Raw genomic sequence first — 27,877 nt, 5'->3', positions numbered from 1 at the left:
ACAAACAGTAATGTGGCTGACTTACCAAATTAATTACATGTTTACAAGTATTGTGTATGTGGTGAGGAGACATAGGAGAAGCTCACAGGAAGATGAGGTTTTGTCAGTGGTTTTGCTGATGGGATTATTTGCAAGCAAGTTCTTGCTTGTTATCGGCGTAGACATTTTATGTTGACTTTTGCACAAATAAGCTATTAGCCTGACAATTGCCTTCCAGATAAGGAAAGCATTCTACATTGATTAGTTGTTATATCCATGTGCATTTGTCTGCTATCTAAAATATATTCTAATATTCTAAAAAGAAGTACTTTTGAATATTAAACAATCACTTGGTCCTTGCTAAAGATGAATTCAAAGTTTAAATCTCGCTCCTTTACATGCAGTAAGAGAAATGATATTTTGGATGTAAATGTAATCACAAGCCTGTGCATTCAAACTGTAATTAAAACATTAAGAAAGTAGAGCATTTAATGATGTTATCATAACCTGATAACGCTTGGCAAGCTCTTCAGCAAGAACCATAGCACTTTAAGCTTGGAAGTATTTTCCAAGTAAATAAAAGTAGTTAACTAAAATTAATCTATGAGTTTATAAACATGTAGGCAGATCAAGTGATAAGTAACAGGACTTCACTCTTTTGTACCTCCTCTCACTTCTCGATTTTTTTTTTTAATTAACAAATACAAATTTAAATTGTACCTTTGCATAAGAAATTGACTGATGTTTTGACCAAAGAACAATTGTACTTAAAACAGAGTAAGTGATAGTTTCAGTAAATATTCAAACATTATTGTTTGAAAACTTACAAGATCAACGAATGAGAAATACTTTTTGTAAATACTGAAAGCTAAATTAGGAATTCTTAGAACTTTGAGCTAATGGGGAGGATAGATGGGCAAATGATTGCAGACCATCTAAATCTAATGAGAACTACATGCAGTAGTACAACATGTTAGTTTTGTATTTCCCTTAAGATTTAGCCAGAGTTGATAGGAGAGAAAGAAAAAAACATTTGGTAAGCAAATAATGAAAGTCTTTTCTCAATTATGCCTTCTCCTTCTGACAGTTTAGCCATCTGGGTTCAAGAGTTTTCTCTTTTTTGAGCATGCTGCTTTGGTAGTGGACCTCATGTCCCTGGGAGTGCCAACAGTTTGGATTAGTATCCTGTGTTCCTTCTGGCAGTTTATTTCTATTGCTGTTGTCTACTTCTCATTCTGTGCAGAATAGGAAATGTTTTAGGACTCCTGTAAAAACAGGGGGGAGGCAGCTAAGATGGGGATCAGTATGCCTCTTAGGATAGCTGAACAGTTAACCCTGCAAGTACTTTAATGATGTAAAGGTTTAATAAGTGGTCTAGATTTCTACCATTGTTGCCTTCTTTCTCAAGGTCATCTCAGTTTTACACAATTGTGGAAGGGTAGGAGCTCATAGTTGTGTTTGAACAATCAGTCAGATATTGGGATGATTTCTGTTCTACTTTGTTTCTAAATCCTGGGCGTAGGTGATACGTAGCCACTGAACGTAAGGCAGTTGTGCATGCTTAGAAGCAAAAGACAGGCAGCTTGTGAATCTCTAAGTTCCCCAGACGAGTTGGCTTTATGTCTTTTGGTTTATCAGTTCCTCCCTAATAACATTTCTGTCTACTTGCCAATTTCAGTCAAACTCTGACAGAATGGAGCCCTTATTGTGTTTAAATTCCTGAAAGGTTTTGAAAATATGGGTAGGTAGGGAAGGCCAAAAAAGTAATACTACTTGACCTGCCAGATGATGAGCCCGTCTGCTCCTGGGTCTGAATACGACAATTCCTGCCTGTCCTGGTACTTAGTAGGGAGGAATACGCATGCATGTATGTGTGAGAGACTATGTGAGAGGAAGCATGCAGGAAAACTGGGGTTACTGTTAGAAGAGCTTGTAAAATAAATAATAGTGAGATTACTTCTGCATGAAACTGCAGAGACAGAATGGAGAACCTAAGAAACCAGTTTTCTGATTATATTTAGAAATGTATGGTGACTTGATACATAGTTTAATCTGAGATTTGATAGTATTCAAATACAGAATTAAAGGATGTTTGTCCTTATGTGCCTCAGATACATAATAGACCCACGGCAGAGGACTAGTTTTGTTTTAGAGTGAAGGGAATAATTAAATGTACTGTGATTTGTTCTGCATGTTTTTTCCTAATAATACTTCCTTGAGCCAAATCACTGGTAGAATCAATGGAAACCTTTAATTAACATCTCTAATTTAATCATGTTGCTTTTACGACTTTGTGAAGCTTATTGTAACATGAAAACCCTATCGTCAAGATACGATGCTTGTAATTAAAGCAAGTAATACAAGGCATTTTATTGTGTATTTATAAACAAATATATGTGTGATCCAATTTAAACGTCTCTGGGACTATTTGATTATGAATACTGCTCTCTGGTATTGATCTCTCATTTCAGTGTTTAATTTCAGATTTACAGCTACTGCTGTAAATGTCACTTGTTACAGAGAAATAAGATGAAAGAGTTGGGTTTTCTACTCTACAAGATAATACTTTCTAGTAACGTATATCTGTCAGCTACTAGTGTGTCTAATTATAAACAGGATTTTTAGTAGTGATTGGTGATGATTCATCTCACAAGTCCTTAATTGGAATATGAACACTTAAATGCTCTTTTAAAAATCTTTACTATAATACATATATTTTGTAAGAAATTGAGAGAATTTCTTCATGGCATTTCTTGCGTAGTCATTGCTTCATCTGTGTTCAGTGAACTGTATAGGGAGCAATCACTGGCAAGCTGAATTGGAAAAATACTCTGCTGTACTGTTGTATTAAGGTAAATCATATTTATTTCTAGTTGGCATAGAAAATCTTAATACCATGCTGGAGGGGGGAGAACGTGTGCACGTACAGTATCCTTTTGATAATGTTCTAACAAAATGCATCTAAAGTATTTCTTTAAAAAGTAAGGCACTTATTACTTTTGTTTATATGTATAAAAGGTGAAAGAAATACTTCATTTAGCAGGGGGATGAGAATAACCTGTTATGGAGCAACATTTCCATTCAGTAGTGTGGAACTGATGCATTGAATCCCTCACCTCCTGTACATCTAGTTACCATGCTTGGCAGTTCTCTTCTGTACTTGTAAGGATCATAACCACAAACTGGCAGTAGATGAAAATGTTTTCTTTTTTATCTGTCTACCCTTGAGCTTACCAAAATGGTTTATTTCTATCCAGCTGTTGCTTTTAAGGCTCTGATGGCATAAAGGCACTTAATTGACTTGAGTGCACAAATAGAATTAGGATGCTCATTTGATAGGTTATGTTGCTTTCATATTACTTGTATGATAAATGCAGATTGTTGCTGATTAAAAGAATTCTTTAGTCATCACAGCAGCCATTCCTGTTAAGTCAGTTTAAGGAAGGAACGTAAGTCCGTGGAATAAGTAGATGACAGACAACTAGATCCTTAATTTCTCTTTTGCCACCTTACAAACAGATCAACATTTGACAGAATCACAGAATGGTTGAGATTGGAAGGGACCTCTGGAGGTCATCGGGCCCAACCCTCCTGCTCAAGCGGGGTCACCAAAAGCAGGTTGCCCAGGACCATGTCCGGACAGCTTTTGAATATCTCCAAGGGTGTAGACTCCACAACCTTCCTGGGCAACCTGTACTCAGTCATCCTCACAGTGAAAAAGTGTTATGTTTAGGTGGAACCTCTTGTATTTTAGTTGTTGCCTGTTGCGTCTTATCCTATCACTGGACACTCCTGAAAAGAGCCTGGCTCCATCTTCTTTGCACCTTCCCTTCAGATATTTGTATGCATTGATGAGACCCCTCTGAGTCTTGCCTAGGCTAAACAGTCCCAGCTCACTCCAGCTTCCCTCATGAGAGATTCTCCAGGCCCTTCATCATCTTAGTGGCCCTTTGCTGCACTCTCTCCAGTATGTCCTTCTCTCTCTTGTACTGAGGAGCCCAGAACTGGTCACAGTACTCCAGGTGTGGCCTCACCAGTGCTGCATAGAGGGAGAGAGAGATCACCTGCCTTGACTCACTGGCAACACTCCTAATGCAGCCCCGGATGCCATTAGCCTTCTTTACTGCAAGGGCAGATTGGTGACTCACGCTCAACCTGGCGAGCACCAGGTCCTTTTCTGCAAAGCTGCTTTCCAGCTGCGTGGCCCCCAGCATATACTGGTGCCTGGGGTTGTTCCTCCCCAGGTGCAGGATTTTGCACTTCCCTTTGTTGAACTTCATGAAGTTCTGAAGGCCAAGCTTGCTAGTAAAGACAGAGTCAGAGGGCATTCAGTACCTCAGCCTTTTCCATATCCTGTGTCACGAGGGCCCTGCCCCATTCAGCAGGAGGCCCCCATTTTCCCTAGTCTTCCTTTGTCACCTGTGTACCTATAGAAGTCCTTTGCATTGCCTTTGAGGTCCCTTGTGAGATTCAACTCCAGGTGAGCATACAGTGATAGAATTCTTTATATTGCAAGGATTTTTATGAGAAGTTCTTTTTGACATCTGTGATGTTAGGCACAGTTGGGTTCCTAAAATGTTAAGTGCATGTCCTGTGTAGATTTAACATCAATTCTTAAAACTAAATAGAAGTTCTGTTTTTCATATTAATGAGACATTAATATGGTCCTCATAAACATTAATTTGATACTTATAAACATTTATATGATTCTTATAAGCATTCTGCCTTTTAGTGTGATGATTGTTGGTTTTATACTTTGATCATTTGTGAACCCTGGATTCTGCAACACTATTTTTGAGTTGCAGTGATCAATTGCACACAAAGAATTCCAGATGAGGTCACACCATTTGTTTTATAAATATGTAATAAAATATGATATCCTCATATATTATCCCTTATGCAGCTGAAAGTCTCAGTTGGAGGGGGGGGTGTTAACTGAAGCTGCTAATTAAACAGAGGTCCTCATTGAGAGAGAAATGAGTCTCTTGAGGTGTCTTTTGGTGTTAAATCATTCATTTAGAATGCTCAAGTCTCTATCTTGAAATACTTTGCTTCAGCAGCTGTGGCATTGCATAGCTTGACATTTAAATACGGTGTAAACTTTTCTCCCACAGACCTCTATGTGTTTTTCTTAGAAGTTGGTGTAGTCTGGCATGGAGCACTATCTTGTATTACCTAATCACTTGCAAATCTACTTCTTCACTGTTCTTTTACTATGTAGTAATCTGGTAGTTTTCTATATGGGCCCTAATGTAGAACTGTGAGTATCTGTAATTTTTTTACCAAACAAGCATCTACTCTGCTATTGACAGTGTTGGTAGTGTTGTTCTTTACCCATTTTTCTGTGGGTTTTTGAGGAAAATGGAATGCCTCGTCATGAAATAAAGCTGCTGGTGTCTTGGAAAAATGTAAAAATATCTTCTTCAGTTTGCCTGCAAATTTACCTACAAAGACCATCCTGTGACCTTGGCTATGTTTATGTTATCTTGATAAAAGGAAACTATCTTCATGTTATTTTGTTTGGATTTGCTGCAGTCCTTCAATCTGTGGTATATGACCTTTTGTAGCTTTACTAGGCAATACCTTCCTGAACTGGTTCTAAAGAATGGCTTTACTTTTGGCCGGACTTCTTTAAATAGCTGCAGAACAGTGTTTTTGTTACCACTCTTCCTTAACAGTAACATTTCTAGAGGAGGTGATTTGTCCTGGAGTATTACCGTCTCTAAATTGGTGACTTTACCTTGTTTTCATTAGAATCCACAGTACCAGTATTCCTGGAGTGTATGAACTGGGAATATTTTGCTTGTCTTAATCTCTGTGTGGCTACTTGAGCCTTTTGGTACAGAAAACTGGTTATGTGGTTTGGGGGACTGGCCTTTCACAGTGTGTCTATTCTATGTTATAAATGAGTTTTAGCTGAAAAACCACAGCTGACCTGATGGACTCAGAGTGCAAACTTTTTGAGGGTGAATATGCTTCAGGTGACTTACTGCGTTGTTACTCAGGAATAGCTCTGCATTACAGTTTTACGTGGAGATGGTGCAGTTCCTGATAATGTTTGGGTATTACTTGGACTGACAGAAATCAATGTTAATGTTTTAATGTTAAAGAAATGTAAACGTCTTGGATCACAACTATTGTTCTGTGTGAGCCAGTATGATGCTTGAGCTAAAAAAATCTAGGATCTGATAGTGTAGTCTTCTATTACATATGGAAATCTCTATCCCTTTCTCTGCCCTCCCTGCCCCCCCATCTGAATAAAATAAGCAGCAAACCAGGCTGTTGCTCTATACAGGTCTTTTCATGCTACTGTTAAGCTGAGTGCTCTAAAGTCAGTGTTTCTAAACATATGGCTTGCACCTCTCAAGGGAAATATGCAATGCAAAGTGGCAGAAAGTTGCTATGTAGTGCCAATAATTTGGCTGCAGCTCATTTCTGCCAGTCAGAACAATGAATTTAAGTACATACAGTCAGTAAGGGTAGGGTGTTTTCCTCTTTTTCCCCTGGATGAACTATGCTGTTGCTGCTGTAAGGGACTTTTCACATAACCATGAACCAGAAGTATTTGCACTTATAAAAAAATTTGGGATAGGAAGTGACTGTTGGTTTATATTTATTTAACATAAGCATACTTATAAGCAGAATTGCAGTTTGGGGTTTGTCTGTAGCCGTTTTGTTTGAACAGTTATTTTAATGGCTCAAATTAATATTTTAAAGTTTAAAAATCCCTTTTTAAAAGTGTTAAATTTTGAATGCCTTTTAATGCTGTAAGTATGCATTTGATTAATTGATGAACACCTTACGGTCAGTGAACCTTTCTGATGCTTTAGAATACATATCTGGGATCGCTAAACATTGGCAATAATGTATTTCTTTATCACATCTTAATGAGTCTAGTTATGTCTAAAATATATCTTTTTATATTTAATGCTTTTGTTAAGTAGTATTTTTTCAAGAGAGAAACAGCTCTTGCAGTCAAAACAAAGACTGTCTAATTATTTTGACATTTGCATTCTCAATTGGCACTTAAAAGGATCATTAATATCTTCTAAGGACTAGCTGAGCCTTTATGCCCCTAGATCTTCAATTTAAAAATGAATAATTTTTAATCTATTTGATAGACTACATACCTTGAAAATATTATACCTGAGTTGCCCTGAAGTTGAGTGGTGGTAGTTTTTTGAAGCCAAAACATACCAGTGACAGGAAAAATGTTACCATGAAAAGTAGCGTTGAGATTCAAATCTTAAAAGTGCCTCAAAAAAGTATTCTATGAACACATTTGTTTATTTGAAAATTTACCTGACTTCCTAGTGAAAAAGGAAAAGTTACAACGAATAAAAGCTCTTAGACCTGATTAATTAAGTAATCATTTTTCCATATTTCCCAGTGAGGTACTTCATAATATTTAGAGTGCATCTTCCCTCAAAATATACAGTAGAAGTATCTTAGAAGTAAAAATGTCTAAATTTTAACTAGTTATGCTGGATTGCAATCTTCCTTTAACACTTGTATGAATAAACATATATAATATCAAAGAATGTCAGTATCGTAAAGTTTTTGGCTAGTAAAAAAAAAATTATATCTCTGTGGAGATAAACTGTTCTGAAGATCTTGAAAAGAGCTGTCATGCTGTGTTCTTGGTGTTACCTATTTGCACAATGGCAGATTTAACACGGTATGCATTTAAATGTTTTCCTTTTGTTCACAGGGCAGAATCTGGGAAACTGTCCCCCACTGCTAACTGCAGGAATTTGTTACTTTGTGGAGCTGCTCATATGAGAGAAGTTATGTACTTAAATGCTCAGGTACTCCACTCTTAGGAATCTCAGTCTGATTAGTCAAAATCAGAGTTCTTAAAATTGTCTTCACACTAAGCTTGCACAACCTTGTTAACGTAAGCAGAATTATGTTCCCAAAGAGGACAGTGTACCTGTATTTAAAATGTTATGATTCACCACAAAATAGAAAATGGTTATTCAGCTGCGACAGTGACAAATGTCAGAAAAAAATGGGTATAAGCAGTCTTGTTTTTTCATTAAACAAAAACTTTTGCCTTAGTAAATGAAAAAATATTTCAGAATCCTTGCAAAGTCTGTATATACTGTGTTTGACTAAGATGGTACCGTTCGGCTTACCTTTTCAGCAGGTTTCTCAAAAATGTGTTAGTGCATTAGAAGGACATATGATGGGAGGCCATAGACTAGGGGTGGGCATTTGCATTTGTGAGCACCAGTCACCAGACAGGATGTCAAAGATGAGGTTTGGGTGGTCCTAGTAAGTGGAAGTCCTAACAGTTCCTCATTTGAGATCTCCTCAAAAGTCTATTAACTCCCAGCAGGGGACCTGATAAAAGCTATCACATTATTCATAGTAATAAATAAAGATTGTCCAGAACAAGAAGAGGCCCTCAATTATTTCTGAGCAATGTTGTCAATTTAAATGGAAGAATTAAGTGGCACTTGTCTCATCTTGTAATTTGTAATACAAACTTGTATCTAATTTATATAAAACAGAGAAATATTTTAGATAGTTATGCAGTCTCTCTTAGAACTGTAATTTGGGAGATTGTATAGAGGACTGAGTTTGAAACCAGTTCTGTGTTTTGGTCTCTTAAAACTACAGCACGTTTTGTTTTCTAATCTTTGAGCCTATAGCTTCACATCCAAAGAAAAGCAGTAAGTAGGCTGTATTTCCCAGTAAGTCATGAGAAAGTGCTGAAAAGGCACCAAATCAGCAAATCTGCCATTGTCTTAGTAGACTTGTACTGGGACAGTTTGAATTTTAAATGAGTCTGTTATACAAGAAAGAGAATCCAGGTTATTCCTTATGTATAATGGATTTACCATACCAGCAAAAATAAAGGTATTCAAAGCTTACTTTTCAGTTAAATGGATAATTAAAATACTACTGCTGTCGTGAATGTTAACAAATACACCAATTGCTTGTCCTGCTTCTCCACCCTTGATGAACACCTGACACCAACACAAAACATAAGGAGCAGATAAATAAAAAGATGCCATTTTGTTATTACTTCAGCTGTACTGTAGTTTCGCCCAACTTGCAGTTACACAAATGATGGTGTTTGAACATTGCAGTTAAGCTTTTACAATTAGTTGTATGTGTACAAGATGAGCAGGGTCTGCATGTCATATCATTTGGCTAAATATCCATATAATTTTTATGCTGAGATATTAAACCATTATCTATCTTAAATGATTCTATGTTTGTCTGTGTTTAAATGAAATCCCCAGCAAAGATGGTAACAACTTTGTATATTTACCTACTTAATCATCTCATCTTCCAAGTATCTTCAACTGTTTTCTGGACATGCTGCAAAGGCCTTGGTATATAGCTTCTGGTAGGCCAGGATGCTGACAAGGTATACATTCTGAAATGCAGCATCTCTTTGCAGAGAACAGCTGGAATGCTGTTTCTATAGAAATAATCTTTGCTAGCATTTGTGAGAAGCACTTTCATAAATATCTGTGTTCTGAGCAATGATGGGTGAGCTTTCCAGGTTAAAACTAGCCCTTTCAGCACTGTGGTTCCCAAGAAAATAGCATGATTGACTCCTGGCATTGAGTATGAAACGGAGTGTTTGTTGTTTGGGTGGTAAAATTGGGCACTGTTTAAGTTTTTATATGGACTCTGCATCTAACCTGTTTTAAAGAGCACTGCAGGTACCCTAATTACAAGATCACATATTTTGTAACTCATAAGGTTCATCTGAGAGATAATGACTTTCACTTTTGATGAAAACTGTAGGTAGAAAAGAAGCACTACTTATAAATTGGTTGCATATGTATCTTGGAAGGTTGAACAGACTAACTGAACTGTGAAGATTAAAAACATAGATCTGTTTATCAAGGACTGATAAAATCCAGTGCCTCTTTGTTGTTCTAAAATTATTATTACTATTTGCATGTGATTGGAATGACTGTCAGCATTTTACACCTGACTAGCTCCGTATGTCATAGAGGAAATAGGCTGTTTTTCATAGGAAATGTAAATTGGTCATTGTGTATTTTGTCCTTTTGGCTTTCTCTTCCTCATTGAAGTAAAAACTTTCATTGGATATTTTAATACACTACGTAAATTACCTATATAGAGGGAATTCTGTCTCAAAAGTATGCATCTCTCTTTCACTGTTCCCATCACAATGCTTTCAACCTGATCTGGAACAGCTGATTGTATATCATTAGAAAGAAGCCTTTTGAGAAGTCATCTTTTGTTGTCTATTTTGCAGGGCGTGTTTCTGGTGTCTTGGATAGTGACCAGTTAGCTTTTTCTTGCTTTTGCTTTTAGTGATGTGTAAGTGAATGGAAACCATTAGCTCATTTCAGATAGAAATTTTCAGTTACTGCAGACCTAGATTTGAATCAAAGCACATCAAGATGAAAGGCTCTATACCCCAGTACTAGTCCCTTGAGCCTTCCAGGCTGTTCTTGTCCTTTTTAAGTTACTGGATGTCCCGTAATGGAAAAAGAATTATTTACAGTTCAGTTTCTCCCCAGCATAATCAGCGCTCTTTGGATTTGTTTTAAGTCTTTTCTGTAAATCTATTCTGCTAAAGCAGTGCAGGAAGAATTTAATTTGCTTTTTGCAGGTTTTTTCCCCTCTGTAGTAGCAAGATAGCAAGAGTTAACAGAATAAGAAGCAGAGATTCTAAGATGCAGTACAAGAATTACGTTCTCTGTCATTTGTGGTTTAAGAAAAGGGGGTGGTATTCAGCTCTTGAAAGGGCTTTAATGAATACTGTTTGGTGGTTTTGAAAGCTAATGGTCAGAGGAGAGCAACAGAAACAGCCTTGGAGCTTTTAGGGTAAACTGATTAGCATTTTTCCTGATTGAGGTGATTGTTTCACCTCCTCTTTTTATCTCAGGATTTTCACCGTCTATTGCCTTTTGTTTATATTCAAATGACATACCGCTAAGAAGCCTTTTTTATGTGAATGCAATGCTTTCTCCCCTCCTTCAGTAGAAAATCTGCTTGCCACAGACAGGCAGAGCATGTGTTTCTCTTGTCTTGGTTGGGTGCACAAATCTTCTTTTATGTGTGCTGCTTCTTACCCTGTTGCCTAGACGATCACTGGCTTTCACTAAGGATGTCTGGTTCTCGTAAAGAGTTTGACGTGAAGCAGATTTTAAAAATCAGATGGAGGTGGTTTGGTCATCAGGCGTCAGCCCCTAACTCTGCAATTGAAAACCACCAGGGAGACTTCTGGAATAGAGGACAAAATGTAACAACTGGTGGCACAAAGTTTTTAGATTCGGGTAGCCTACCTTTAACATCAGTTGGTTACAGGAGGTCCAGCCAACAGGATCTCCAGAATTCACCTGCTTGGCCAATGGCATCCACCTCAGAAATCCCTACATTTGAATTCTCAGCAGAAGACTGTGGAGGTGCACGTTGGCTTGACAGACGAGAAACAGATGATAGAGCAAGTGAAGAAGAAAATGAATCGGACAGCAGTTCGTGCAGGTTAATTATTACTTTCCTATTGTGAGAAATGTGTTTTCATTTCATGTTTACAGATAATATGCATATATAGGCTAGCCTTTATTCTTGATGAAAATGCTTCAGAAACCTAGCAGCTGCTGAGCATCAGAAACAGAAGATGATTTAATATCAGGGTTCTGTGTGTTTACTAGGACCGTTTTAAAAGACAACTTTAGTCAGTGTGGATAAATAAAGTGCAAACGTGGATGCACTTGTGTTTTAAATAGTATACCAAGTACATGCTGCTGTGAACATGGTACTGTCTGTTACATGGTAATGTTACAGGATGCTTTCTAAATTATTTTGAAGTGACACTGATTGTTTAGTTATGCTGAGAATTAGTCCCATGCCAGTTAGGAGAAAACTATGAAAATGTAAGCTTCTTGTGACTCTTATCTGATGTTTCCACATGTTTCTATAAATGAGGGAGATGAAACTGTAAAAAATACTTAGACTATAAAACAAAGATTTTTTTTTTTTTTTTTCCTTGTGCATATGCTACTTGAAGGGAAAAAAAAATATTTAATCTATTGAAAGCCTATCAATTTGTGCTTTATAGTGACTGCGGTTATCCGTCCAGGTGTCTTAAACTGTGTATCTAGCTTAAAAAGAAAAAAAATGGTTTTATTGTGTCTATAAAGATGTTTTGGTGTTCTTCTCTTACATATCATTACTAAAGATGAAACTGTAAAATTTGTTATTAAGTGAAAGGTGTTTACCAGTTGTTGTAAGTTAGACAAGTTAATAATCTTTCTTGTCAAGTATCAGTTTAATTCTTTTATTTCCTTTTACTGCGTGAGCCATTCTTCACTAAAAGTAGTCTTCCTGTTTCATAGTGCACATAGTGCATAATAGCTTATTAGCTATTATTAGCTATTATTAAGCTTATTAGCTATTATTAAGCTTATTAGCTATTATTAAGCTTAATAGCTTAATTTCAAGTAAATTTTATGATGTTTGCTTTCTCGCTTTTGAGATAACTTTGCGATGATACGGCATTTCAGAAAGTGTGGCTATTTAAAAGGGTACACTGTTTAATAAGCCTGTTGAAGGCAGATCAATCTAGTTATAGCAGTTTTGGTGGTTTGCGTTCCCTAGGAGAAGAATTAATTTAGTGCAAGGGCAAAGTAGTCCATAATATAAGCACTAACTGTTTATGGTTATATAACCTCTAAAGATTCAAGGACAGGAGGGAGGGTAAAAATGCTGAGGAGTCAACACAGCGTATTTGCTTTTATCACTGAATGGCAAAAGTACTAGAATTACAGGGAAAGGAAATCCTGCATACTGATGCTTCATATGGTGCTGCAACAATTATATAGCTATAAATAACACATCTCTGAAGAGGTCCTATTTTAAGTGATATTCAGGTATGGATTTTTAAAAACCTGTGTCACTGGATAATACATATGATACAGGTGTAACATCACTTTCCATTTCAGCAACGTCTACTTGTGATGTGAAATTTAAACGTACAGCATTACCCCACATAGGATATTCTCACCATGGCAAGGCAATCAGTGTAGAAAAAGCATGTAATTTTAAGAGATAAATGTGTAGATTGAAATTATTACAAAATTGTTCTTAATTGTAGGTGGAGAATTTACATATGACAAAACTAATTTGTTACTTTGGAGAACTGCAGATAGTTATTTAGGGGGTGTGGGAAGTCTGTGTAGCATTGGGGGTTTTTGGTTTTGTGTGGGGTTTTTTTGTTGTTGGTGGTGGTGTTTTTTTGTTTTTTGTTTTTTTTTTTTTCTCCAGGCAGCGTTGTATGCCACAGGAAGTGCATGTAGGATTTGAACTTAGTAAATTTGAAGTATCTTTTTAATTATGTGCTTAATCATCTATAGCATCTAGAATTATTTGTAATTCCTTTATTGTCTTGTAATTCGTGCTAGTGTTTTACTTTCATGCTTTAAAATAAATATTTTAGATAAATTTTGAGTTCAGTGTTGGTACAATTTAATATGTAACTAATGGTAATGTAAGAACTTGCTTTGTATTGCTATCTGTATCTCCAGTCCAATGGGGAGACTGTACTTAAACCATGTTTTGTTCACTCCCTTTGTTAAGAATGTATAAGCTGTTGGGCAGACTACATAAGTCTGCCAAACAGCTGGAATTTTTCTGATGTCAAGAACTTAATTAAATGGTTGGGTTTTTTTATTAGTCTAACATATAGCTTCTTATCTATTGACTTGAGGAAAAAAAATACCCAACGCTTTCGTCTACGTAGTTTTCAAAGGGCTTTTTTCCCCATATGAAAACCCTGTTACCTCCATTACAAACAAATTATGTGTATGAAAAAATCCTTTTTTTATATGCTTTTTGTAGAAGCTATGGAGTTACCTTATTTCTTTGCTCCTCTGTAACTTATTGCCCAGTTACAAGCCCTAAAAGCATGAAGTGGCAGAGGCAACTCCACTGCTTTGTGTGTATCAATCATCCTTCCTCTTTTCCATGTCCTATAGCACAGGTAGAAAAGCATTTAGATCAGGTCTTTGTCATTATGAAAGCTTTAGATCATTACGTGATTCATTTAGAGGAGAGCCGCGGCAGAATTCATTTGTTCCTAGTATAGAGCTTGGTGGCATAAGGGATAAGCAAATTCCAAGTTTAGTATCAGATCTTTGACACAGGCTGCATCTGAGATGCAAACAGATCATCCGGGTTCAGGGATCAGAGTGGCTGTAATGCTGTTCACATCATACTTCGATGTGTTGTTTGTAACCAGCACTAGCTTGAATGATTGTTTACTGTGCCAGTGAGGTTTGAATTCTTTTGCTGGTTTTCATCTCCTAGATTTCCTCTATTGCTGCTGTTTGTTAACTCTCCTGCATTCCTGAGCTGATGGTCATGATTTTGGATTTGTACACTTTTTAAAATTTTCCAACAGCTGTGCAGACTCTTGTATAGCAAATTTAAGCCGATTAGCAATAGATTTCTTTTTCTTAACTTTTTCTGGGTGCCTTAGCAGCAGTCCACAGACCTTGAAGGCACAGTGGATATCGAGCTAAAAATACCTAGAGCATACGTAATATGCAGAGTATTGTATTCGGTTTATTTCACCCAGGCATACATTAAAATATTGGAATTACTTTACTGTAGATTTAAGTATGGAAATGTATTCAAATATAATATAAAATGTATATTTATATTTGAACATTAAATACAAGCAATATTTCAGAATTCATCAGTTGTGTCCTAACCTTGAACAGTTTAGTAAGATGTCTGTAACTGATTTTTAAGACAAGGTCTGAATGTACTGGGTGGTAGCTGCTCTGCAGTATTGCTCTGTATGAACAGTCTTGGAGTTAGTACGTTGTAACTTCCAATCTAAGTCTGCCCCCCGCCAGCGGTTTTCAGTCTATAGAAACCTTTGATATTTCTTTTCTTTCACCTCAGTCTTACTGACCTTTGAGGCTGTAAGTTCTTTAGGACCCCCGGTTGTGCTGTGTGTTTGTGTATATCTCGTATCACAAAATCATGCAAATTGTCAAATAAGGACAGTTGATAGATTCCCTAATTGTGGCGTGATAGTAGTATGATACTTGAAATTAACTGAAAAACTATTAAAAGAGCATTTTTTGCTAGATATATACATGAATTAGACAAGAAACTTTGTTATTGAAAGACAAGTTGTTTTACAGGGGAGAATCTCTAGCCTTCTTGTTTCGTTTCTTCCATGCTACTGCTAAAATTCTTTCATTTTCCTCTGTGCGTATTACATCTTCACTTGGGTTATGTCTATGCACATTGAAAAGAGTTAGTACAGCACAATTATATAGCATGTATGAGGTAGATTTAATCTAGTAAACTTGAACAGTAGACCTTGTAATGATGATAACAAGAGGCTTCGGCATGAACTTCACAAAGCCACAGGGGATTCCAGGTATTTATTTGGATGGAACGGGCTTCCATGCAAGACGATAATATTTTTGCAGTGATTGTCATATGCTTTGGCTATATTAAAGCTCGGTCAGGTATGTTTTTTTTTTTACTACTGCACTTCTCGATCACACTGCAAGGTAGATGTATCATGAGGTAGTCTAACTAGCTGTTTTCCAGACAGAATGCGTGTTACTGGTGACATTTGTCTGGGTATATGAATTCATTGCACTAAATCCAAGGCATCTCTTAGAAGTAAGACAGGAAACATCAGTGCGATGAAACATGCCTACATTATTTCTTAGTAAAATTAGAAACAAGTAAAGATGCAGTAGTATTGGCTTAGCAGGCAGTGTATACATGTCTTTGTTGGACTGACATAGATAACACTGGAGTCTGTGCTCCAGCTTCTCCTGTCTGTTGTTATTCATGCCAGTTAGATTAAGGTTAATGCAGATAAATTTGTGTTTGCTTGAACCTGTGCCTTTTGATTGCAAGATTGTAGTTCTGGCTATTGCTATAATTCTTTTCTCTAGCATAAAGTAAATCACTAGCCTTCAAATTCACATGCATGTATAGCCTTACTGTGCTCTTCCATGTCTTCACTTCGCTTTTGTCCTCTTTCCATTGTCTTTTCTTATCTTGAATTGTGATACACTATGGATTTTTAGCCGTCTTCGTTGTTATCGTCTATGGCTTCCTCTTATTTATGCTCTTCCCAGCCTTTGGAAGAGTATCCTGATTTTTACTATTGTTTGCCTTTTCCAAGAACCCTTTCAGCATCCTTCTTTTCAACAAACTTCATTCTCTGCAGCTGTTATTGTCTTACTAGCTTTGAAGAAGGAAATATTTCATTCCTTACAAAGTATAATATAAAATCATGGAAGCTGGCAGAAAAGCTGGCATATTATTATTTTAGTAAGTTGTGTTCTGGTCTCTGCAATAAAATGTCAGTTAGCTTGAAGACAGCAGTGTAAACAACCAAATTGTTGAAAAAATATTTTTAAAACTTTTGAAACATTGTATGTAAAAATTGCAATGCAGGAAGCCATCTTAATGCAGCAAGAAAGTTGCAAAATTAAGATTTGTTTAAAAATGCCAAAGATGTATCTATGTATCCTAATTTGTCCAAGAGGAGACATACTCCATGTTCTCTAATGTGTGTGACCTAAACAATTGACTACCTTAGCCTAAAGATAACTTGAAATTGCAACAGATCTTCTAATTATATTATTACAAAAAAAAACCAACAAACCTTGAGATCATGGGTTTTTTATGCATTATCCTGTCTCAAAGTAGACAATTAGCTTATCTTTTGGCTGCATAGGACTTTTTTCTTTTTTTCAGTTAGGAAGTCCAGCTATTGGTGATTTGTATGTTCTAGTAAGAGAATAAATGCTTTCGCTGGTTTTGAACAGTAGTGAAACTTACAGTTTATTGGTAATTCACTAGAGTAAGTTCCATACGCTTCATTTATGATCGCAGAGTTCTGCTTTGATCAGTCAGACATTGGCTTTTGATTTCATAGACATTATTCTTGGGTTTGCATTACAAGAATGTAAACAGGAGCATGTAATTTATAGTCAGAGGTACTATGCATTATTTTTCTTCCTTTTATTGTCTCTAAACACAAAGCAGTTGCACCCATTTTCCTACATATACTTAATCATTTTCATCACTTATCTCTAAACCTCTCTTATTATTTTGAACTTTATTTTGATCCGTTTTGAGGTGTGAATAAAACTAATATTTTTACTATTTTTCTTCTTTGAAATGTCATGATACTTTTTAAAAATACCTGTGTATGTTAAGATGTCTATATTGGTTTGCTGATTTTTCTGTTTATTTACATGTCATATTTATAAAGGTAATATTCTTTATGCATGAATTCAAATTGATGTTGGTTACGTCATTTTCTGGAAACAAAGTGGTGTTCACTGGAAACATAGTAGTGAGGAGAAAAACATAATTTTTTTCCATCTCTGTGGTTTTGCCAGCGTTTACTACTTCTAATGCTTTCATCTACACCCAGTTTGTTTTAGAGAAACATACATAAAACAGAATTTAAGGCAATTCTATGCACAGGTTATTCTTGCTCCAGTTCCCGTTTTGCAGTTTTCGGTGTATCTATCTATGAAAGCCATTTGGGCTGGTGTATAGTGCTGCCTGCAAATTTCAGTAGTTGTAGATGGAGCATTTGCTTTTCGTTTGGTTTCCTAAAGGGACCAAGTTTATGCAGTTGTGTTCTGCATCACCTCTGCCATTTCCCTGGTAGCTTTAAAACCCATGGGCTGTTTTCATCTTAATGTGAGGGTAGGCAGAAGTCTCAAAGATAACGTCACTCCTCGCAAATGGCAGCTAGTTAATGGAGAGAAACTCAGCTTATTGCCTTCACTGAAAAAGGGCCGAATTCATCTGCTGCAAAGCTGGCTGCGCAGCACAGCTTCCCGTTCGTCACATCATTTGCTGTCTCTTGCCTAGTGAGGCAATGCCTTAAGGAATTGAGGGGAAAGGAGAAGAGCTAGACTTGTGGTGGTAGATGGAGTGGGAAAAGGAGACAGAGCCTAGAAATCTTTTGAAAAACAGACTTCATTTGTTGATCCTGTAAACCGGTCAGTTGAGTAGACATAGTAGCAGTATATTTGGGATATTTTCTCCATTAAGATTTTGGAGATAGAAACCCTGTTGTAATGCTGCCTGACTCCTTTGTCCAGTCAAGGCTCTCGTAACCAGCTGCCCTTCCAACACATTGCTTCTGTCAAAAGAAATGTGACTTTTTAATGCAAGGAAATAAGCTGTTACTTGCTGCAAAAGGTGAGAAGAGACAAGGTCGTACTTACATATAAGGTCAGTGTCTGTACTGTGTACCCTTGATCTAACCATGTCACTCTTACCTTGCAGTAAAACTACATTTTTGCAGATTCATAGGATTTCATATTATCTCGTGGAGAAGTTGACCTTTTTTTAGAAGTACAGATGAGGTTACAGCTAAATTAGGTGAACTGATGGTGACAATAGAACAGTTTTAAATAAAAGTGAATTTACACATAATTTTCAGAGATTACTTTTTTCAGGCAGAATTTTACACAATTTTTCAGAAAAAAAAAAAATTTAAATTTCAACTTCTGTTCCTCTATCTCTGTTCCAAAATGAATAGTTTGAAATGTGTATTTTATTTTTTTCTTAGTCATAATTAAGTCTTTATTGCTTCATTTTTATTTCAAAGACAAACTTGGAGACATTTAACCTAAAAGATGCCTTCCTAAAAAAAATTTAAAATGCATAAAATAAAATTCTTGAAAGAAGTTTTGCAGCCTCTGTTATAGCCAAGGTTAATACTTACTGGAATTTATAGGTTATTAACTAATATGTGTGATTGATTGCTATAAAATAACCATTGCAACTCCTCCTTTAAAATGAATCTCAATACTTTAAAATAATTAAAATAAAAAATCCTGTTAATAGGAACAGGTTGTGCTTCTCCCCTGTAAAATCTGAAAACCACTGATGCCTCTCTTCAGAGAGAGGGAGTTTAGTAAAAGTTGGAGGAAGGAAGGCTTGTATATTTTACGGTTTGGTTTGTTTTTATGTTGAAAACTGTGCTGTGGCTTTGTTTAAGCTACAACAATGAAGCCTGAAACAACAGCAGAAGGAGAGGTGTGAATTCAGCTCTCCAGTTGTCATTATCATATATGCTTTTACTCTTGAAACTCATTTATCACCACTTTACTAGCCCAGTTAATTGCTTCATTGCTATGCAGTGAACTCTTACATTGGGCAGAGCTCCTTATTCCAAACACTCTACTTCAAGAAATAAAATCCTTTAAAAATGAATGGTTTTACAGCATGGCTTATACGTGATTTTGATCTCAAAAGGCGTACTCTTACATAAATTCTTTATTAGACAGAGAAGTTGAAGAAAGCTAGCATCTTTAGTATATGAATATTTGTCACCAGGGTAGTAAAATGTGTAGTTAGCATGGGAAAGACCTTGTCCTTAGAGTAACTTATATTTTTACAATCATCCTGAAATTGTACCATACTTAATGAAAATTGGTCAGTGCTAGATAGGATCTTTTTGACATAAATAGGGAAAGAAAAGAAAGACGAAGGAAAGTGTGATTGAAGTTTAAGAATAGAAAAAGGAAACCCTACAGACTAACGTTCTAAGATACTCATAATAATATTTCCAATTAATGTGTTACTGTGTTAAAAAATCTTAAAGGACTATGCAGAAAGGGTCCTTTGATACACTTATCTTGTGCGCTGACAGCCTCAGTCTTTAATGTGATTTTCTTAGTAGTATGTGTGAGGTGTGCAGAAGTAGCAATACCTCTAGCCTATAGGAGGGGGAATTCGTACTATACTTAAGGATAAATTTGAGTTGAGAGCCAAATCCAAAAGGAGCAGAGCCGCCTTGGTACCCAGAGCTCCAGTTCCTCACAGCTGGGTGTTTGCTCTGAGCATGGGATTCACAGATCAGCGTTAAGATGCCCAGGTTTCCTCTCTCTAGGTGGAAGGGATGTAGGCCAAGAATTTTGGAAGGCATTTCAGTACTGCTCAGAGAGAGAAAAGCAGGACCTTCCCTTCCTCTGTTCTTTCCTTGCTTGTGTATTCTCCCAAGCTGTCAGGGCTGGGGCAGACTGAACTGGGAAAGAGATTTGTAAAACAGTTTGGGGAAGTAGGGAGATTTTAATTTTTCATAACCAGTCATTGGGCAATAGGCATAAGTAGCGCTTGGAGCTATATCTTTTCTTTTTTGTAAGTACCTCAACTATTAGACTGTCTCTTTCATGTTCTCTTTATGGACCACTGGAGCTTAATCTTTCTTTCATTCTCCTTTTCCTTCCTTATGGAAAATGGTTTGTAAGTTACTGGCTAGAGGACAGGTATAGGGCTGAACTTCTTCAGGTGAGGGGAAGAAATAAGCTTGGCTCTGTTGTGTCCTGAATAAGTGCTTTATGGTGGGTAGTGGAAAACAGACACCACTGCAATTATTTTTCCTTATTGAACGCGAGTGGTGAGTGCTACTCCGTTCTGTGCAGAATGTACACGTGTGCAGTCTTGGGGCTGGCAATGGCTCTAGTGAGGGTGTGGTCCAGCAAAGTGCTGGCTTAGAAAGTTTTTTCATTCTCCATACTAGTTTGTTGCTTCTCCAGTTCTATCTACACAACTCTTTGTGAGGTTGTAATGTAAATCAAATCCCTGATATCATGGGGGTTTTTCTATCATTATTAATGGGGTTAATTTGAGGAATCTGGGTTAAAATATGGTTCAACCAAAAAAAAAACCCAACCCGTGTCATCACAATTGAGGATGTGATAAATTGTGATAGGGAACAAGAATTTCCTAAGCATTTTCTTGTCTACCAGCACCCTGTTCTTTCCACTTCTTCTTTGTTTGGCGGGGTTGCTGGTGTAAGAGTTGCTTTCCCCAAGTACTTCTTGCTCATTCACTGTGAGAATGCCACCCAGTTTTGCCTATGTAATGTTTTTTTATGGTTGCATTTTTCACATCTATGAGTTCCTTGATAAAGTTTCCAGAATGGCCACAAAGAATACTTGTACCAGCCTGTCAGAGGGCCGGTGGTGGAGCAGAAGTGGCTCACAGGGGGTGAGAAGTTGACAGAGCTTAAGTAAATGGCTAACCACAGCTTCAGAGAGCACATTTAAGATAAAGTCCTCCAAGGGAAGTAGATAGGCAGGTATCTCATTTCTGATCCATTAACAGATTAAGGTTTGAATTAAATGCCAAATTGCTTGGCCTTTTTAGCTATCTGGGCACATGGGGGAAAAAAAAAACCAAAAACACACAAAAACACATAAAAACCCTTTACGGAACATTTTCTGCTGAAAATTTAGACTTTGATTTTGAGGAGCTCTGTCTTGAAATGAATATCATAGGCTAAGGACTGAGCTAAGTCTCTTGGTAGATTTAGCCCTCAGCATGCTGCCTGAGTTCATGACATCTTTGTGAAAGCAGGGGTCTGGATGCAGATCTTGTGAATCCATGTTCTTCCAAATATTATGGTAGATCCAGAGTATTTTATAAGTTGCCTGCATTGTAGTCAGTGAAAGAACTGTGAGCAAGAAAAGGTGCTTCCCTCAGTGTACATAATTAGGATTCATCTCCTTTATATCCTAGGCCCATGCGTTTCTTTTACGTTTTCTGTGTTCCTTTTTCCCCAGCTGCAATGTGTATGGACAGGAATAATTTTTCTCCCCATCCACCCTTGCTTTTCCCCTGTGTTGGCTTCTACTGTGCTAGATCTCATTTCAGACACATAAGGCTTCATGCAGTAGGAGTGGTAGTATATTGATGTGTTTCTTGATTTTTTTTTTTTTTTCCCCCTGCATGCCCACACTCTTTTAATAGCTCCGTATATGTTGAGTTTTGTTCTAGCCACCTTAGGCTAAGTGCAAAGCAAGACTCTTAACATACGTGTGAAGTAAGACTTTAATATACGTGGCCAGGGAGAGGTTTGATTCCTTATTGCATCCTTCCATTGCTTTTTCAGTTTACAGGGTCTTGGTTAATGTCTGTTCTTCTTTAACCATCTGATGCTATAGATACCATTACCGGACTGATCTTTGTGTGTCTGTTAGTTGAAGAGTACAACATTAAATGATTGTACCTTTTTCACAAGGGTTTAGATTAGGTTTGGAGGAAGAAAGAAAGTATGAATATGAAGGGAAATAAAATAGCAAGGGAATATATATTAGAACAAATCATGTACATCAATTTTAAAATCACGTGTGATTTTTATTTTATCATCTGTAGATAGAATTACTGCACCTTAATATTATGTGAACTAAGATTTCTGTTATTGTCTTCAGCAGAACCTCCAACAGCAGTCATACCTTATCATCTTGTCAGACTATGGAGCCCTGCACCTCAGATGAATTTTTTCAGGCTCTCAACCATGCTGAACAAACTTTTAAAAAGATGGAGAATTATCTTAGGCACAAACAGCTATGTGATGTGGTGTTAGTTGCTGGTGATCGTAGAATTCCAGCTCACAGGTAAGTTTATTATAATTTGAAGTAACTTCATGTTCACTTACAAATGCACCTTCAAAGTGTGTCCTGTGTTTTATTTAAAAAAGGTCAGAACATCCTGAACAACTCAGAATACTTTAAACATGCTTATGTTTTTTAACATTTATTTGGAAACTAAAAGTTAATTTCTGTCTGTTGTGTGCAATACAGCATTAAAAATAATTGTGATGTTTTCATGTTCTACTTTTTGTCTTCAAACGTATAGTAAGATATTTGCATAACAAAATAAAAACCCCAGAAGTCCCGAATGCACCCTCAGAATACTATAAGTAATAGTGGTTTCTGTGCCATAGAACGATGTAAAAAATTTTTCTTAGATTTTTTTTCTTTGTACTAACAACTAAGTTGTCGGAGTCATAATTAGCAATAAGGACAGTCTTCTGTCCGCATAAAGTTTTTTTGCTCCCATAGTAAGAAGAGTCCTTTGATAGTAGACTACTGAACACTGACAGTAAGTGTTAGAGGGCTAAATTAGATCAAACATTACCCGATCTGTCATCTGTGTAATTAACAGATCATATAGCATGCCACTTAAAAGGTAGGAAAATACGAAAGATTGTGAAACAGAAGTATGAATAACTGAAGCACATTACAGTATTTAATACACAGTATTAATAGTTCAAATAGGAACCTAGGTATAATTAAGCTGTGGTTTCATAAGATTAGGTCTACAACAGAAATAGCAGCCTACAGCATTCCTGTTTTTCATTGCTCATTCCTACCCCCACAGTGAAACTACAGCTTAATACTGTGACAGTAATAAGAAGATGGGAAGAGGTTGCTGGTTTGTGTTTGGTGTTTTTCTTAAAAAGCCAGATGTCTGCTTTTATTCAGATATCATCCACACTGTTGTGCTGACACAACTGAAGGAATGATAGCATGGGGATGGGAACTGACTTGAGGAGCAGGGAGGCAGTTATACCATAACTTGCTATTGCTCTCAGACACTTTGTTTTATGAAACTTCATTTTTAAACAGTCAAGGCTATCCCTGAGTTTTCCAAGTTGATTTAAGCAAATCTTACTGCAGTTACTGCTAAAATGGGTGGTCCTGCTCTCCACCCAACCCCTGACGTGAATTCCTTTGTAAACACTTTTAGCCACGTAGCTGTGGATGATGGCGAATCCTTTTTGGAGAGATAATACGGTGAGCAAGATGATTTGGCTTTCCCTGTGGCTACAGAGTTGCTTAAGATTGATCTTCAGTTTGTTCAAATTAGTTGAAAAACTGCATTGTCCCTGTGGAAAGAGTGAGTCAGATGAAAACAGGGAATGCACACACCCCTAGTGGATTTGCACCCGCTGAAGTAATTTAGAAGTCAAAGAGCTTGGGAGTGCTATGAACAGGAAAAATTGTGATTATAATAAGGAAATCATTTTACTTCCTTATGTGGCCAAGGTAGCACCTTTGCAGTACACAGTAGCACCTTTGCAGTACACAGTTCTGGAGTATGGTTTATGTAGTAATTAAAAAGTGTAGAAAGGGTGCAGAGGACAGCTGCAATTATCTTGTAAGGACTGGCAGATTTTTTTTTTTTTGCAACAAGATAAACAGAAAAACAACATGCTAAAAAGCTCTTTAATGTGGTTTGTACCTGTTTCTCATTTATTTAGAGAACTGACTTTGCTCTTCCAGTTTCTGCTACTGTATCTGTTTCTGTAGTGCATTAGGCATTTGCTACCACCTGTTAATTGCTAAAGTCTTCTCTTAGGAGGAGAAACATCTTGCTGTAGTTGGTATAATGTGTTTTAACTAAGCATGAAAGTTAAGAAGCACACCTTGTGCTTGTAGCAGGAGGCTTATAATTGCCCTTCTGAATCTGAATTCTCTCAGTGCCAGGAGGCACACAAGGCACGAACATCGTTCTTCCACTTCGATCGGTCTGTGGCTGCGTGCTCTGGAATCCAAGGGCCACAGCGCAGTCTTCTGTTGGTTTTTTCCTCAGGACATGACTGATCCAGTTCCATCTCCTCCTCCTCACTTCATTACTGATTTTCTCCATCTCCGCCATTTTGTTTTTTTGAAAGTTGATGCTCGTCGTTTCTGCAACCTTTTATTTTTTTTCCGGGAGGAGGTAGTTGGCCTCCTGCCCAGCCCCCATGACTTGGAGGGCCAGTGGTTTTTCTGTCAGGGTGGCCTTCCCTTAGGCTGCGTTGGTTCACGGCACCTTCTTCAATTTTATCCGGTGCACCCTCCAGAGAGGGATCCCCTATCCACCACCCAGGGGACGCGCCTTCTAGCCGTGCAGCCCCAGCCGAAGGTATAATTGCCCTTAGTTCACTTTATAATGTTGGAGAAACTTAGAAGCTTTGCCTTTTGCACAGTAAGTTCTTTGTCTTACTGTTTTGTTTTCACAGAGAAACAGCAATAACTACAGTCTTCATCTCAGTACGTCCAAAGTACCTTACTGAAAATTGAACTTTTCCATAGTGGCAAAGACAAAGACGGAAATCTTAAATTTGGTTCAGAATTTCATAGAAATTCAGTAAGAAGACTGGCTTTGTGTACTTGTAGTAGCCTATGTTATAAAAAAAAAAAAAAATTCTGTAGGATTTTTTTACCGCCTGCATCCAAGTTCTAACTTCTTTAGTATTGACTGCAGGCTGGAGCAGTCAGTGTATTTCAGAACACTAGCGGTTATTTTATCTTAAGACTTAATAAGCAACAAAAGACATATTAAATAGCTATTAGCTTAATGGCTTGTCATTCTAAGATGTGTAAGAAAATAGAAAGGTCCCTTACACTGGACAGCTTTTTTTCCTTTTTTCTTAAGAAAGATAAAAGGGGTTTTCTTCATATGTAGTCACATAGAATTGGTAAGAAAGAACATTTTTCATTATTATTATTTATCACACTCATATATAGAGAGGAGTCTTCAGATTTTCTGTTTTGAACCAGATATTTTTAATAGTTCCTGTATTTTTTTTCTCAATTGTCAGTTTCTACTTTTGATGATACATCATACACCTCAGAACATTCAAGTATGTTTTTAGAGAAAAGAGCAGTGAGTTTAGTGTCTGCAATAATAATAAGCACAGGTAACACATTACTGGAAAATTCTGAAGGGTTTTGGTTTGTATCTATTCAAAGAATTCAGGCTATGAGTTTACTACAAATAAGATTATCACATGTAGTCATGATTTTTCTGAATATGGCATTTTCTGTTATTCTAAGACTGTTTATCTTCTCATTCTGTGCTGAAATTATAGGTAAGAACTTTTTTTAGGAGATCAAGAAGCAAGTAGGAAAGGGGACAGTTCTCCACAAGGAAAAAATGCCGTATATTCCCGCTCCCTTAGCCTGCAGTTCCATAAAGAAATTTTGCCAGACTTTTAATTAAATTTAATTAAATTAATATAATTAAGTTTTTCATATCAGGTGCTTTTTCTGTGTCCACTGCAATTTCAGATGTCGAAGTCATTTCTTACATTCCTATTTATTACATTCAGCCAACTGCTATAGCCATAATAAAAGTTTGGGGTTTTTTTTATAATAACCTGCCGATCAGAACATTCACATAAGAAAAGGGAGGTCTGTGTAAATTCCTGGCCAGAGGGGATTTAAAGCCTGCTCTGCATCCTTTAACCAGCAATCTGAAAATCTGTGCAGAGCTATTTTCTTTCTTCCTGTTGACACTGAAAGATGGAAATACAAAAGACATGGGACTGAAGGAAAGAAGGCAAATGGAAGCTTATGGACTCTAGGGGTTAGGAAGCTTGTTTGGAAGAGCACAAATCCTGGTTTGAAGACATTTTTTATCTTGAGGCTTATTTATCTTCTTTTCCATATGGCTTAATAATACTTCCTTTCTTTCACAGTCTGTATTGCCTTAGTTTGTAAATCCTTCGCTGCAGCCTTTTTTTGTTTTCGCTACATATTTATAAAAGTTTAACACAAAGTGTCTTTCTGAAAAGTCAAAGCATATAAAAAAGCAGTTCTGTGATAGCTTTATGTTGAAAAGGTACTATTGCTACTAACAGTGTGGTTGTTTTGAAAAATTTTACTGAAGGGTTTATTGTAATCATCATTTCAGTGTCAGAAGCAGCAAATGAATTTTGAAAGGTTTGACTTCCCTGGAAGAGAACTATTAATTGGAAAGCATTTTAACATAAACATACTGCATGTCTTTTTAGGTCTTCGTTGCTTTTAAACAAAGTTAATTTAAATAAATACAGATATATTAGTAGTGTGGGATAGTACCACTTTCATATATTCTTTTTATTACCAACGTGCTTTGTTATCAAGAATAGAAACCAGCAGAAGCTACCAGTGGATGAGGTGCTTCATACTAGGACGCGTGAACTATTCAGTATCACCGTACAACTTCAGTGAATGCTATTAGTGAGTTCCCTAGGGCTATTTTCATCTGTTACACAGCCACAAACAAGGAGTTACCTAGGAAGTGTCCCTTTTATCTTTAAGATATTAAGAAGCTTCACTTCATTCTGTCAGGTGAATCAGGTTGGGAGATACTAAATCTGTGAATTGCCAGGTTTGAGAGCTATCATAATTTTGTGTAAGGATTGCTTTGAAGACCTAGAAAACTGTCTACATGATGCAGCTTGTGGCAGTTTGAACAAGAGGTACAATTTAATTCAGGTTTGCCACCCTGCTTACACATATTTACTGGCTCTCAGTAAAAAACTCTTCAAGATAAGTTAAGCCGTCATGGTGGATCTTTTCTATTTTTGGGTCAGTACAAACCACAGAAATTGAAGACATCAGTAGCATTGGAACCTCCTGTTCAGGGAGATGTACTGAAACACCCAGACTTTGTCAGTATTTAGCCCATAGCTGTTGAGTGTTTTTCCAGAGAGATTAATTGTTCAGACATCTTATGATCTCCCAGATGGAAAATTCTGGTATTCATGTGTTGCTCTTTCTCTACATTTTTCCTGTGCACTGAAAAAGAGCAGTGAACCTAATGCATACAATTCAGTAGCCAAATTCTTGTAATCTTATCTGTACAGAATTGAGTATTTGGCAGTAGCTGGTAATTAGGTAAGAAGGAGTGTAAAGGTAAGTATGTTTGACATCCACAGTCAAAGAATACAATGCCAACGGTATTAAGGCTTTCTCTCGACTTTTTTTTTTTTTTTTTTAACTGTTAAGACGCCTCTCTAATGTCAATATATACTGATTTCGTAGACAAAAGAAATATTACTCTTAGGGGAAAAAAGACTACAGACTCAGAATATAAAAACCATAGCTTTCTTCAGTTTCTAAATGGACGAAAGGCAGTATTTTGTAGCATCAGTAGTTCCCAGTGAACTCTTCGTATAGATGAATATGTTAATTTTCATGATTAGTAAATAACACTTAAGAGACTTTAATAACACTTAAGAGATCATCTTTATGTTAAATACTAACAGAGCCATGATGGCTCTATTTAACAAGGAGATTGTGAATATAAGTGTAGTTTTTGTAGTCGTTGCACATTACATTTT

At 36.8% G+C, this 27,877-nt stretch overlaps 1 protein-coding gene across 4 annotated transcripts in view; it reads left to right on the top strand.

Moving 5' to 3' along the window:
• Positions 1 to 27,877, top strand: part of KLHL5 (kelch like family member 5) — a 61,325-nt gene that overhangs the window by 7,083 nt on the left and 26,365 nt on the right. Inside the window, exons 3-4 of one of the 4 annotated variants that reach the window (XM_082315441.1) lie at positions 7,691 to 7,787; positions 22,212 to 22,394. In XM_082315441.1, the coding sequence (XP_082171567.1) occupies positions 7,780 to 7,787; positions 22,212 to 22,394 (191 nt within the window). In that variant the 5' untranslated portion in view covers positions 7,691 to 7,779. Of the gene's footprint in view, positions 1 to 7,690; positions 7,788 to 22,208; positions 22,395 to 27,877 lie in introns of all 4 variants that reach the window. The other 3 variants (XM_082315440.1, XM_082315443.1, XM_082315442.1) reach the window with 3 other exon arrangements.

Source organism: Platalea leucorodia (assembly GCF_965183815.1).
Source record: "Platalea leucorodia genome assembly, chromosome: 6".
NCBI lineage: Eukaryota > Metazoa > Chordata > Aves > Pelecaniformes > Threskiornithidae > Platalea > Platalea leucorodia.
The sequence above is the reverse complement of the archived record's forward strand: the minus strand, read 5'-3'. Positions and strand labels throughout refer to the sequence as shown.